The sequence below is a fragment of the Scyliorhinus torazame genome, chromosome 31 (genome assembly GCF_047496885.1).
Source record: "Scyliorhinus torazame isolate Kashiwa2021f chromosome 31, sScyTor2.1, whole genome shotgun sequence".
NCBI classification, from domain to species: domain Eukaryota; kingdom Metazoa; phylum Chordata; class Chondrichthyes; order Carcharhiniformes; family Scyliorhinidae; genus Scyliorhinus; species Scyliorhinus torazame.
This window is the reverse complement of record NC_092737.1, coordinates 29,392,431-29,406,340: the sequence shown is the minus strand read 5'-3', so window position 1 is coordinate 29,406,340 and position 13,910 is coordinate 29,392,431. Positions and strand designations below refer to the sequence as shown.

Sequence of the window (13,910 nt, the reverse complement as noted above, 5' to 3'; positions counted from 1 at the left end):
TTAGATAAGTGAAGAGAGGTTGAGTAGATTAGGATTATTTTCATTAGAAAGACGGAGGTTGAGGGTTGACCTCATTGAGGTCTACACAATCATGAGAGGTGTAGACAGAGTGGATAGTAAGAAGCTTTTTCCCAGAGTGCGGGGCTCAATTACGATGGGGTCACGAGTTCAAGGTGAGAGGGGAAAAGTTTAAGAGAGATATGCGTGGAAGGTTATTTACGCAGAGGGTGTGGGTGCCTGGAACGCATTGCCGGCGGAGGTGGTAGAGGCGGGCGCGATAGCGTCATTTTAAGATGTATCTAGACAGATACATGAATGGGCAGACAGCAGGGCGATACAGATCCTCAGAAAATAGACGACAGTTTTAGATAGAGGATCTGGATTGGCGCAGGCTTGGAGGGCCGAAGGACTTGTTCATGTGCTGTAATTTTTCTTTGTTCTTTGTTCAGGTATTCAGGGAGCTACGGTGGAATGTTACAGCTAGAACAAACCGTTATTATCTCTGGGTTATTACCCGTTCCACGTGCCAGCGAGACGAGGAATAAGGAGAGAGAGCAGTTGAACACGTGGCTACAGGGATGGTGCAGGAGGGAGGGATTCAGATACCTGGATAATTGGGGCTCATTCTGGGTATGTGGAGCCTCTACAAATGGGATGGTCTACACCTGAACCAGTGGGGTACTAATATTTGCTAATGCTCTTTGGGAGGGTTTAAACTAATCCAGCAGGGGGATGGGAACCTGAATTGTAGCTCCAGTGTACAGGAGGTTTAGAGTAGTGTGGTCATGAGTAAGGTTTCAAGGTCACAGGAGTGGACCTACAGGCAGGAAGTTGGTTTGAAGTGTGTCTACTTCAGCGCAGGGACCATCCTGAATAAGAGGGTGAACTTGCAGCATGGGTTGGTACCTGGGACTTCGATGTTGTGGCCATTTCGGAGACATGGATGAAGCAGAGACAGGAATGGTTGTTGCAGGTTCCGCGGTTTAGATGTTTCAGTAAGCTCAGGAAGGTGGTAAAAGAGGGGGATGTGTGGCATTGTTAGTCACGGACAGTCCTACGGTGGCAGAAAGGACGTTTGATGAGGACTTGTCTACTGAGGTAGTATGGGCTTAGGTTAGAAACAGGAAAGGAGAGGCCACCCTGCTGGTAGTTTTCTATAGGCCTCCGAAAAGTTTCAGAGGTGTAGAGGAAAGGATTGCAAAGATGATTCTGGATAGGAACGGAAGTAACATGGTAGTTGTTATGGGGGACTTTAACTTTCCAAACATTTACAGGAAACTATAGTTCGAGTACTTTAGATGGGTCAGTTTTTGTCCAATGTGTGCAGGGGTTTTTCCTGACACAGTATGTAGATAGACCAACAAGAGGCGAGGCCACATTGGATTTGGTACTGGGTAATGGACCAGGTCAGGTGTTAGATTTGGAGGTAGCTGAGCACTTTGGTGATAGTGACCACAATTCGGTTACGTTTACTTTAGCGATGGAAAGGGATAGGTATATAGCCCAGGGCAAGAGTTATAACTGGGGAAAAGGCAATTACATAGAACATAGAATATTACAGCGCAGTACAGGCCCGTCGGCCCTCGATGTTACGCCGACCTGTGAAACCACTCAAAAGCCCATCTACACGTTTCCCTTATCGCCCAAATGTATACACAATGACCATTTGAATGCCCTAAGTGTTGGCGAGCCCACTAGTCTGCCCATCCCCTGCAGTGTCCTTCCCCATCCTATGCATCCTAAGTCTTGCCTCGTTGTATCATAATGGTCGCTGCATTATAGTAAGTATGTGGAAGCATTGGAAAGGGTGCAGAGGAGATGTGCCAGGATGTTGTCTGGTTATGGAGGTAAGATATTATGAGGAAAGGCTGAGGGACTTGAGGCTGTTTTCGTTAGAGTACAGAAGGTTAATAGGTGACTTAATAGAGGCACACAAGATGAGCAGAGGATTAGATAGGGTGGACAGTGTGAGCATTTTTCCTCGGAGGTAAATGGGAAGTGTTGAGACTGGAGTCCAGTTACTAGTGGTGTACCACAAGGATCTGTTTTGGGGCCACTGCTGTTTCTCATTTTTATAAATGACCTGGAGGAGAGCGTAGAAGGATGGGTGAGTAAATTTGCAGATGACACTAAAGTCGGTGGAGTTCTGGACAGTGTGGAAGGATGTTACAAGTTACAGAGTGACATAGATAAACTGCAGCGCTGGGCTGAGAGCAGGCAAATGGAGTTTAATGCAGAAAAGGGTGCAGAGGAGATTTACCAGAATGTTGCCTGGTATGGAGGGAAGATCTTACGAGGAAAGGCTGAGGGACTTGAGGCTATTTTCGTTAGAGAGAAGAAGGTTAAGAGGTGACTTAATTGAGGCATACAAGATGATCAGAGGATTGGATAGGGTGTACAGTGCGAGCCTTTTTCCTCGGATGGTGATGCCTAGCACGAGGGTATATACCTTTAAATTGAGGGGAAATAGATATAAGACATATGTCAGAGGTAGGTTCTTTATTCAGAGTGCAATAAGGGCGTGGAGTGCCCTGCCTGCAACAGTAGTGGACTCGCCAACATTAAGGGCATTTAATTGGTCATTGGATAAACATATGGATGACAATGGAGTAGAGGTACAAATATGTAGACAGATTATAGAAAAACGTAGGAGCAATAGGGTGGTCGTGATGGGAGATTTTAACTTCCCCAACATTGAGTGGGACTCATGTAGTGTTGGAGGCGTAGATGGAGCAGAATTTTTAAGGAGCGCCCAGGAAAGTTTTTTTTAGGGCAGTATGAAAATATTCCAACTCGGGAAGGGACCATAGTGGTATTCGGGACTGATATGTTTCAGTCGGTGATTAGGGGGTTAGATAGGGTGGACAGTGAGAGCCTTCTCCCGCGGATGGAAATGGCTAGCACGAGGGGACATAGCTTTAAACTGAGGGGTAATAGATATAGGGCAGAGTTCAGAGGTAGGTTCTTTACGCAAAGAGTGGTGGGGCCGTGGAATGCCCTACCTGCAACAGGAGTGAACTCGCCAACATTGAGGGCATTTAAAAGTTTATTGGATAAGCATATGGATGATAATGGCATAGTGTAGGTTAGATGGCTTTTGTTTTGGTGCAACATCGTGGGCCGAAGGGCCTGGACTGCGCTGTATCGTTCTATGTTCTATTACTTTGGGAATAGCGATCACAATTCCGTATGTTTTAGAATGCTCATGGACAAAGACGAGAGTGGTCCTAAAGGAAGAGTGCTAAATTGGGGAAAGGCCAAGAATAACAAAATTCTGCAGGAGCCAGAGAATGTGAATTGGGAGCGGCTGCTGAAGGGTAAATCCACATTTGAAATGTGGGAGTCTTTAAAGGAAAGGTTGATTAGAATGCAGGGCAGACATGTCTCTGTTAAAATGAGGGATAGAAATGGCAAGATTAGGGAACCATGGATGACGCATGGAATTGTGAGACTAGCTCAGATGAAAAAGGAATCATACATAAGATCTGAGCTATGGAAAAGTAGGACAAATCTCAAACGCTCAATAAAGAGGGCTAAAAGGGGTCAAGAAATATCTTTGGCTAACAGGGTGAAGGAAAATCCCAAAGCCTTTTATTCGTATACAAGGAGCAAGAGGGTAACTAGAGAAAGGATTGGCACACTTAAAGACAAAAGACGGAATTTATGCATGGAGTCAGAGGAAATGGGGGAGATTCTTAATGAGTACTTTGCATCGGTATTCACCTAGGAGAGGGACATGACGGATGTTGAGGCTAGGGGTGGATGGTTAAATACGCTAGGTTAATTCGGCATCAGGAAGGGGGAGGTTTTAGGTATTCTAAACGGCATTAAGGTGGACAAGTCCCCAGGTCCGGATGAGATCTATCCCAGGTAAGTGAGGATACCGAGAGACGAAATAGCCGGTGCCTTACCAGATATATTTGCAGCATCCTTGAGCACGGAGAGGGTGGTGGGTGCCTGGAACGCTTTGCCAGCGGAGGTGGTAGAGGCGGGCACGATAGCATCATTCAAGCTGCATCTAGACATATATATTAACGGGCGGGGAACAGAGGGAAGTAGATCATTGGGGAATAGGCGACAGGTTTAGATAAAGGGTCTGGATCGGCGCAGGCTGGGAGGGCCGAAGGGCCTGTTCCTGTGCTGTAATTGTCTTTGTTCTTTGTGTGGATGGGCTTTAGATTGGTTTCACAGGTCGGCGCAACATCGAGGGCCGAAGCGCCCGTACTGCGCTGTAATGTTCTATGTTCTAACAGAGGCTTTTAAAACATGTTTGCACCATTTACATTTAAAACAATATTTATGTCTGCAATCCCTACATTTATCAGACTGTGGATCGGTGTGGCATTGCAGGACAGCATCTTGAAGTGAAGTGTCTGAATAACAAAAGCAAATTTGGACCTTGAAACCGCTCGTAACCTAATATGCCATGCCCACAGCGCTTCAAAGGTGTATTTTACACAATATTTGATATTAAGGGAGAAATGTATGCCGATTCATGGATTGTTGGCGCTACTGCCTAGAGCAGCGTTTCTAATTGCCCCTTGAGGAAATATTAATGTTCTGCTTTCTTGAAACGAAGCAATCCATATTATGTCGCTGCATCCACACACTGGTGGCAGGGAGAACTGCGTGATCATGACCCTGAGAAAGTGCGGGAAAGAAGGCGAGAACCTGCTGATGGCGCGGCAACCCCCCTCCCCCTCCCGCCGGATCTATAGCCCTTGTCCTTCTGAGTGACAATGACCGTGGACCTGGAAGGTTCTGGGGACGCGGCAGAGGGGAAAGCCGTGGTGCATTAACGTGGTGCATCCGGTAGACGGTACACTGCTCCCACTATGCTTCCCTGGTGCAGAGATTGACTTTGGAAGGTGGTGGATCGGGATGTTAATTCAGCCAACGTTGGACACAAATACATGGTCATGTAGAGGCACTGACGGGCCTCCACGCGCTCCATGATCGCACGTCCGTATTTCTTCATATGGCGGAGGTTTAGAATACAAAATCCCACTGCACTAACTTCCACCAGCGTCTCAATGAGCCATTGAGAAGGCTGACATACATTGTCATTCTCTAGCCCTGAGTGCAACCTGTTTCTTGAGAGGTCCAATCTCAGGAGTGCTATAGAAACATAGAATTCTTGCAGTGCAGAACGAAGCCATTCGACCCATCGAGTCTGCACAGACATGTAAAAGAGCAGCCTTCCTAATCCCATCCACACCACCCCTTCCCATTCCTCTAACCCTATGAACCCACCTAAAATGCACATCTTTGGGCACTAAGGGGCAGTTTTAACATTGACAATCCAGCTACCCTGTACATGTTTCGATTGTGCGAGGAAACTTGAGCCCACGGAGGAAACCCACGCAGACACGGAGAGAACGTGCAAACTCCACACAGAGAGTTATCCAAAGCCGGAATTGAACCCGAGTACCTGGCGCTGTGAGGCAGCAGAGCCGTCCATTTGATTGGCCTCTGCCTTATTAAGGGTTTGTACGGTTATTGCATGGAACGAACTTCCTTCCTCTTCATTGATTTTACTTTGAAATCTTGTTTTCTCCTGACCCCACCCCCAGATCAACCACTGAAGCCCCTCATCTCCGTAATTCGCTCTCCGAGTGTCTTCATGCGGGGCGAGAACGTGACCATCCAGTGCGCCATCCCCATGTTCTATGCTGGAAGCCGGATGTTCCTGAACAAAGTCGGCGAGAAGAAGGCATTTCTCTCCATTCCTGTCCCGGAGAATCGTAATTCGCTGAACTTCACCATCGCGAACATCCAGAGTGTGCAGAGCGGGAACTATACCTGTAACTTCGACATGGACATCTCGGAGTTGGTGTTCAACTCTGAGCAGAGCGAGCAACAGATGATCACAGTGAAAGGTCAGGGACGCGCACATTAGGGTGCGGGAACATTTTAATCTGGATGGTGGAAATCTGCCAGACTCAGTCACAGTGCGGTGTTCTGCGCGTGAATTGGATGCCCGATGTGATGCACTATTTTATCGGCGGCGCTGCCCTCGCCCACGGGTTTGCCGGTAGCCTCAGGTTGGCTTCAATGAGAAATCCCATTGACCAGCTGGAGAATCCCGCTGCCAGCGATTTACCGCGCCGTCGAGAAACACGAGGAAAGGGGCGGCGTGGGGGAAATGGTGGTGGTGGTGGTGGTTGGGGGGGGGGGGGGGCGCGGGGGGGGGGCGTGTTCGGAGAATCGACCCAATTCTGTTTTAACACGCATTGCCTATCACGGAATTCACATCTATCTAATTTATATTTGGGCCGACTGACATGGGGGTAGACAGTTGGGCTCCGTTAACGTGCCTGGTCTGTCAAACCTAGAAGACGCAACCTGAAGCCCTGGGAGATGGGTTCGCAACAGCTGAAGGGAGTGACTGTCTGTTGGCAAACTCGAACTGGAAATGCCCCCACCAGTGGTGATCACGCAATGATTTATTTAAATTCCCCATCCTTTTTCAGGTGCAGGGAATATTTCCGTCTTACTGGTGGGCCCACATGTGAGCAGGGCGCCACAGCAAGGGGCACGAACAATAAGGGATGGGAAAGATCGTTATAGGCTTCCGAAAGTACATTAGAAGGCTAATCAGCCCATTATGTTTGCGCCGGCCCTCCAAATGTGCATCCAACCGAAGCACATAGCCCCACCCTGCAAGCTGTAACCCCATAACCAATCTTACCTTTCAAAACCAATGAGCATCTTTCGAATAGTCAATGCAGATCTTTGGACCGTGGGATGAAACACACTCAGACACGGGAAGATTGTGCAAACTCCACAAAGGCAATCGCCTAGTACCAGAATCTAACCCGGATCTCTGGCTCTGTGAAGTATCAGTGCTAACCACTGGGTGACCGACCTCTACACAGCACGAAAATTGAAACATTTACAATGGATTGTTTTTGCTCAGTTGGTCCAAGATATTGAGTTCGATCAAATACCACCATGATTCAATAGATTTCATTGCCAGATACTTATCTTTTATTAATTTGGCATGGAATGTGCATGTGGACCATGTAGCTACTAAATTGTGGGAAACAAGACCCTTTTGCATAGCTGATGTACACGAGGAACGGAAAACGCTCATGGGCCATCGGAAACTAACCGAGGGGGTTTGCGTCCCGAAATGAGGAATGAGGCTTCTCAGCTATGAAGCGAATAAGAGCTGGCTCCCAAATAACTTCATGCAGACAGCGGGGAAAGGGTAAATTCGGTTGGCTGCATCACCGATAGCGACACCCAGTTGATGAATCATAGTAATAAAACTTACCAAGTCCCAATTTAATACTCCATACATGTGAGTCAGCACGGTACAAATGGACGTATCACCCGATTGCCCTTCCGGTTATGGAGGAGGGTGCGTTATAATAATTTGCATGAAGGCAGCACGGTGGTGCAGTGGATAGCACTGCTGCCTCAAGGCGCTGACCTCCCAGGTTTGGTCCCGGCTCTGGGTCACTGTCGGTGTGGCTTTCTCACATTACGCTCCATGTTTGTGTAGGTTTAGCCCCAGAACACAAAGATGTGCAGGGTAGGTGGATTGGCCACGCTACATTGCCACTGAATTGGAAAAAAAATAATCGAGTACTCTAAATTTATAACAAAACATCTTAATTTGCATGTTTGCATCCAACTGTCTTGACGCCTATGTTTTGTCGTGAAAATTGGCGGCTCAGTATGCCTGGAGATGGAGCGTGTGGTACCCACTGGTACCCCCGAGACATTCTCTGCCCGTTGAGAGAGGCCGCTGGGGCCGCTTCAGTTACCCCATTCGTCACATTTTGGTTTGAGGTTTTTTATGTCTCATTTGTGATTCCCTTTTTTCCTCACAGCAGTTTACCCTCGAATGGACTGACTCTTACATTTCTACCTCACTTTAAGTGATTTGTTTAATTTGGGTGTTATTTCTGTCGATCGGAATGGTTGAACCGCAGTATGAACAAAGTTGTCATGTGTACCCCTGTAGATGAACCGCCGGAGCCATTGCTGTCCACGGATACGGCACCCCCGCATTTCCTCCCGGGTCAGATCATTAGTCTGTCCTGTCGAGCTCCGCGGTATTTCTCTGTCATGACGTATTTCTTGTACAAGGACAACGGGAAGATATTGGTCAGTTCCCAGCCCGCTGCGGTCCAGGATAAGCCCGCACTATTTGACATTATTGCTGAAGGCAAAAAAGACGATGGCGAGTACACATGTCAGTATGAAATGAAGACCTCAGGGAAGCTGTACAACTCCTCGCACAGTGAAGCGCTGAAAATATCTGTAATGGGTAAGTGATTCTAAGTGATTCAAATACAACTTATGTCTTGAAAGAAGGTGGAGCTGTTCGAGGTTTAAGTCAAACTTTTTGGAACGCTGAGACACATGTTTGAAAGGTGGGGAGGCGAGATGAGTAAAAGGTAAATAAGAAACATTCATTTCTGGGTTGTATAAAGCGGAGGTAATTTAACCTGAGGAGATCACGATGAATGAATTTCACAGAGTGTAGGGGAGGACATTCCACAGTTCTGGCACCAGAGATTCACAGAATTATACAGAACATAAAGGGCCATTCGGACAATCGTGTCAGCGCCGGTGAAACATAACCATCTAACCATTGTAATCTATTTTTCCGGCAATTGGCCTTGAAAACCCTAGGATAACAAGTGAACATATAAATACATGTAACATTTATTGAAGGTCTCATCGTTTCAGGCAATAAGTTCGAAACTCCAACCACGCTCTGGGTTAAACAGCTTTTCCACACATCTCGTCCAAACCTCCCACCCCGTCTCTTAAATTTATGCCCCCTCGTAATAGACCCATCCACGAAGGGGAAAATTTGGTTCCTGTATAGTGTCTCGATACCCCTCCTAATTGTATATATCTCAATCATGCCCCCCCCCCCCCCCACAGTCTCCACTGCGTCGAGGGAAATAATCCACGTCCATCCAATCTCTATTCACAGCTAAAACTCTTCAAAGCAGGCGAATTCTGGTAAATCTCTGCACGCTTTCCAGTGCTATCACATACCTCCTATAATGTGGATTCCAGAACCCACACAATATTCTCTTTGTGGCTAAACCAATGTTTTTTTATAGATCCAGCATAAGAGCTCCCTGCTCTTAAACACTGTGCCTCGGCTAATTAAGGCAAGGATACCAGATGCCTTCCGAACCAATGTATCCACTTGCTCTGCTACCTGACGAAATCGATGTACATGCTCACCAAGATTCCTCTGATCCTCTGTCCTTCCCTGGGTCCTGCCTTTTATAATTTATTTGCTCGGTTTTCCTGCCCAAGTGCATCACAAGAACATACAGATACGATTTTATCTCCACGTTTTATGATGTATCGCCATTTGAATAATAGTCTCTATTTCTTTTTCCCGCACTTACGTGCACAACTTCACATTTAGTTCCATTCGACTTCATCGGCCAGGTGTTTGCCCACTCAACCTACTTGTCTAAATCACCCAGAACAGAGTAGATAGATAGGGGATACTATTCCTGCTCGTAAAAGGATCAAGAACGAGAGGGGCATTGTGGCAGAGTGGTTAGCACGACTGGATAACGGCGCCAGGGACCAAGGTTCAATTCCGACCTTCGGCTACTCTGTGGAATTTAGAACGTTTGATGAGAGACAAAATAAAACGTATTCACACAATAAGTGTTTCGGAGCTTGGCATGGACTGCCAGGATGTGTGGTGGAGAGAGGGTCAATCACGGCAGTCAGGACGTAATTAGATGATGATTTGAATAGAAGCAATGGGCATATGTAAGGCAACAAATGCAAATAATCGTTTAGAGAACTGGTCCAGAAACAATGGACCAAAGGTCTCCTATTGCACCAAAGGTATTGCATAGAACATAGAACATAGAACGATACAGCGCAGTACAGGCCCTTCGGCCCACGATGTTGCACCGAAACAAAAGCCATCTAACCTACACTATGCCATTATCATCCATATGTTTCTCCAATAAAATTTTAAATGCCCTCAATGTTGGCGAGTTCACTACTGTAGCAGGTAGGGCATTCTACGGCCTCACTACTCTTTGCGTAAAGAACCTACCTCTGACCTCTGTCCTATATCTATTACCCCTCAGTTTAAAGCTATGTCCCCTCGTACCAGCCATTTCCATCCGCGGGAGAAGGCTCTCACTGTCCACCCTATCTAACCCCCTGATCATTTTGTATGCCTCTATTAAGTCTCCTCTTAACCTTCTTCTCTCCAACGAAAACAACCTCAAGTCCATCAGCCTTTCCTCATAAGATTTTCCCTCCATACCAGGCAACATCCTGGTAAATCTCCTCTGCACCCGCTCCAAAGCCTCCACGTCCTTCCTATAATGCGGTGACCAGAACTGGACGCAATACTCCAAATGCGGCCGTACCAGAGTTCTGTACAGCTGCAACATGACCTCCTAAGTCCGGAACTCAATCCCTCTACCAATAAAGGCAAACACTCCATAGGCCTTCTTCACAACCCAATCAACCTGAGTGGCAACTTTCAGGGATCTATGTACATGGACACCTAGATCCCTCTGCTCATCCACACTTCCAAGAACTTTACCATGAGCCAAATATTCCGCATTCCTGTTATTCCTTCCAAAGTGAATCACCTCACACTTCTCTACATTAAACTACATTTGCCACCTCTCAGCCCAGCTCTGCAGCTGATCTATATCCCTCTGTAACCTGCTACATCCTTCCACACTATCGACAACACCACCAACTTTAGTATCGTCTGCAAATTTACTCACCCACCCTTCTGCGTCTTCCTCTAGGTCATTGATGAAAATGACAAACAGCAACGGCCCCAATAAATGTAGATATTTCAGCAGGGTTCCAATTGAATTCCATATAATTCACGATCCTCATGTAAAGTGTCTGAAGAATGAAACTAACGTTCTTCGATTCATTCGATATTCGAGAAGATAGATAATCTTTTTTGTATATATGCGTCTGATTACACATGGGCGGTAGGGTGGCCCAGTGGACAGCACTGCTGTCTCACAGTGACACGGCCGGAGGTAAAATCCGGCGGGGGGGGGGGGGGGGGTCTGTATCGAGTTTACACGTTCTCCACGTGTCGTTCTAGGTTTTCTCTGGGTGCTCCGATTTCCTCCCTCAGTCAAAGGATGCGTAAGTTAGATGATTGTCCTTCATAAAATCCCCCCCCCCTCCCGTCCATGGATGTGTGTGTTAGGTGAATTGACCATGCAAAAGTGCGCCTTAGTGTCTACATACATGCAGGTTAGGTAGATTGGCCACGCTAAATTGCCCCTAGCTGATCTTACATGGCTACTGTGAGGGAGTGGCTCGTTCACAGGCTCGAAGGGCCGAATGTTCTCCTTCTGCTCTGTAGGGATTCCATGATTCTGCATAAATGAATGGTAGGGCTAGATTGTCAGAACGTAAGGGAGAATGTTACTTTTCTTTCTTTGAGAACAGGTGCTTGATATCTTGTTCTGACCCTAACAGCCGACATCAAGTTGCGACTTGCCAATGGACCGGTTCCATGTTCAGGAAGGATCGAGGGTTACGCCAATGGAACCTGGGGGACAGTGTGCGACGTGCAGTGGGATCTGCCAGATGCAGAGGTGGTGTGCCGACAGCTGCGCTGTGGCTTTGCCCGGACTGCGACTCGCAGCGGGCACTTTGGTGAAGGCACAGGCCGCACTTGGGGAAGCGTCGTCAACTGCAACGGGACTGAGCCCTTCTTGTGGGTCTGCCCCTTCGAGATTGCCAGCCCCACTTCCTGCCCAATGAGGAACGACGCCGGAGTCATTTGTTCAGGTGAGAGCAGGGTGAGCGTCATGAAGCGCACTCGATGATTTTTGCCCGATGTCGCATCTATACTGTTTGTGTCTGCACTGCTGCCAAGAACATGCAACATTGTGTCAACTTTGGCGGGTTAGATATGGGGACATACAAATTCGGAGCAGTGGTGAGTCCATAGCCAATATGACCTGCTCAGTCATTGGACAACATTTTGGTTGATCTTATTGTAGCTTTCCCTCAGACCACTCTAGACCAGAACCCAACAAAGAGTAAATTTGCAGACGACACTAAAGTCGGTGGTGTTGTCGACAGTGCGGAAAGATGTAGCAGGTTACAGAGGGACATAGATAAGCTGAACAGCTGGGCTGAGAGTTGGCAAATGGAATTTAATGTAGAGAAGTGTGAGGTGATCACTTTGGAAGGAATAACAGGAATGCAGAATATTTGGCCAATGGTAAAGTTCTTGGAAGTGTGGATGAGCAGAGGGATCTAGGTGTCCATGTACATAGATCCCTGAAAGTTGCCACCCAGGTTTATAGGGTTGTGAAGAAGGCCTATGGAGTGTTGGCCTTTATTGGTAGAGGGATTGAGTTCCGGAGTCATGAGGTCATGTTGCAGCTGTACAAAACTCTGGTACGGCCGCATTTGGAGTATTGCGTCCAGTTCTGGTCACCGCATTATAGGAAGGACGTGGAAGCTTTGGAGCGGGTGCAGAGAAGAGTTACCAGGATGTTGCCTGATATGGAGGGAAAATCTTATGAGGAAAGGCTGATGGACTTGAGGTTGTTTTCGGTAGAGAGAAGAAAGTTAAGAGGAGACTTAATAGAGGCATACAAAATGATCATGGGGTTAGATAGGGTGGACAGTGAGAGCCTTCTCCCGCGGATGGAAATGGCTAGCACGAGGGGACATAGCTTTAAACTGAGGGGTAATACATATAGGACAGAGGTCAGAGGTAGGTTCTTTACGCAAAGAGTGGTGAGGCCGTGGAATGCCCTACCTGCAACAATAGAGAACTCGCCAACATTGAGGGCATTTAAAAGTTTATTGGATAAGCATGTGGATGATAATGGCTTAGTGTAGGTTAGATGGCTTTTGTTTCGGTGCAACATCGTGGGCCGAAGGGCCTGTACTGCGCTATATCTTTCTATGTTCTATGTTCTAATGGTTGCGACACTGAACCGAAACTCCAATATTCAGACTGTTTGGAAAGAATTATTCACTCCAGGAGTGATGGACTGAAGGAAATAAGGCTTTGGTACTTTGAAACAATACTTCATTCCGAATACAATATTAAACCTTTTAATTTAACACCTGAAAATAACACATTGAAATTACACCTTATGACTCAATTTCCGATTAATCAACAAGAAAAGAAACATATAGCGCTCAATTTATTTTAAAATCAGCATGCATCATAATTGTGTTGGAAACTGGGTTTGACTTCTGTTAGAACCCTTAGGACTCTGGATAAATATCCTCAAAAAACCTTTCCATCTGGCGTGTTTCTGCTTCTTCCCTTTCCCAAGACAAAGCAGTCCTGCTAATACATATTATCACTCTTTTATAACTATCCTGATGTGAAAAAATTCTGGATTGAATGTCAGACAGGTCAGAATTCACCTCTTCCCTCTCCAAAGTAGTCTCAAAAACCTGACTCGACGCATTCCTTGGCTCTAGCCAGCAATGCCATCATCCCCAAGTTGACAAAATCAAACCACTCTGCAGACTGAAGTTACCTTCACTCGTCAGGGACATTCCCGTCATTAATGCATTAGCCCAGATTGAAAACTACATCCCCCTGCTCAATTTCACTCTGTGGCTCAGAAAGGCTCTCAGTCCTACCAAAATAAAATCTTGCAAAAACAAATAACAAGACTACTGCAGTCAAATGCTCTGTAACACTTAGCCTTTAACCCTTAACTTGTCCTCATATGTAGAAGCTCATATTCCGAAAATCCTCCGTTGGTCACATCACGTTTCACTAGATAACCATTGACTTATCCCTTATCTTAGCCAATATTGTTTAGAACCCAGTCTTGAACATGGTCAACAGCTCAGCCTCTGTCACTTTATGGGGAAGAAAGTTCAATTGACTCACGACATTTTGTGAGAAAATCACAAAGACAATCGTC

General features: G+C 46.6%; 1 protein-coding gene across 6 annotated transcripts in view; it reads left to right on the top strand.

Moving 5' to 3' along the window:
• The window catches only part of LOC140404772 (scavenger receptor cysteine-rich domain-containing protein DMBT1-like), a 169,010-nt gene that overhangs the window by 36,456 nt on the left and 118,644 nt on the right, over positions 1 to 13,910 (top strand). For all 6 annotated transcript variants that reach the window (XM_072493492.1, XM_072493495.1, XM_072493497.1 and 3 more), the window contains 3 exons: positions 5,574 to 5,879; positions 7,976 to 8,281; positions 11,476 to 11,790. In XM_072493492.1, coding sequence (XP_072349593.1) covers positions 5,574 to 5,879; positions 7,976 to 8,281; positions 11,476 to 11,790 — 927 coding nt within the window. The remainder of the gene's footprint in view (positions 1 to 5,573; positions 5,880 to 7,975; positions 8,282 to 11,475; positions 11,791 to 13,910) is intronic.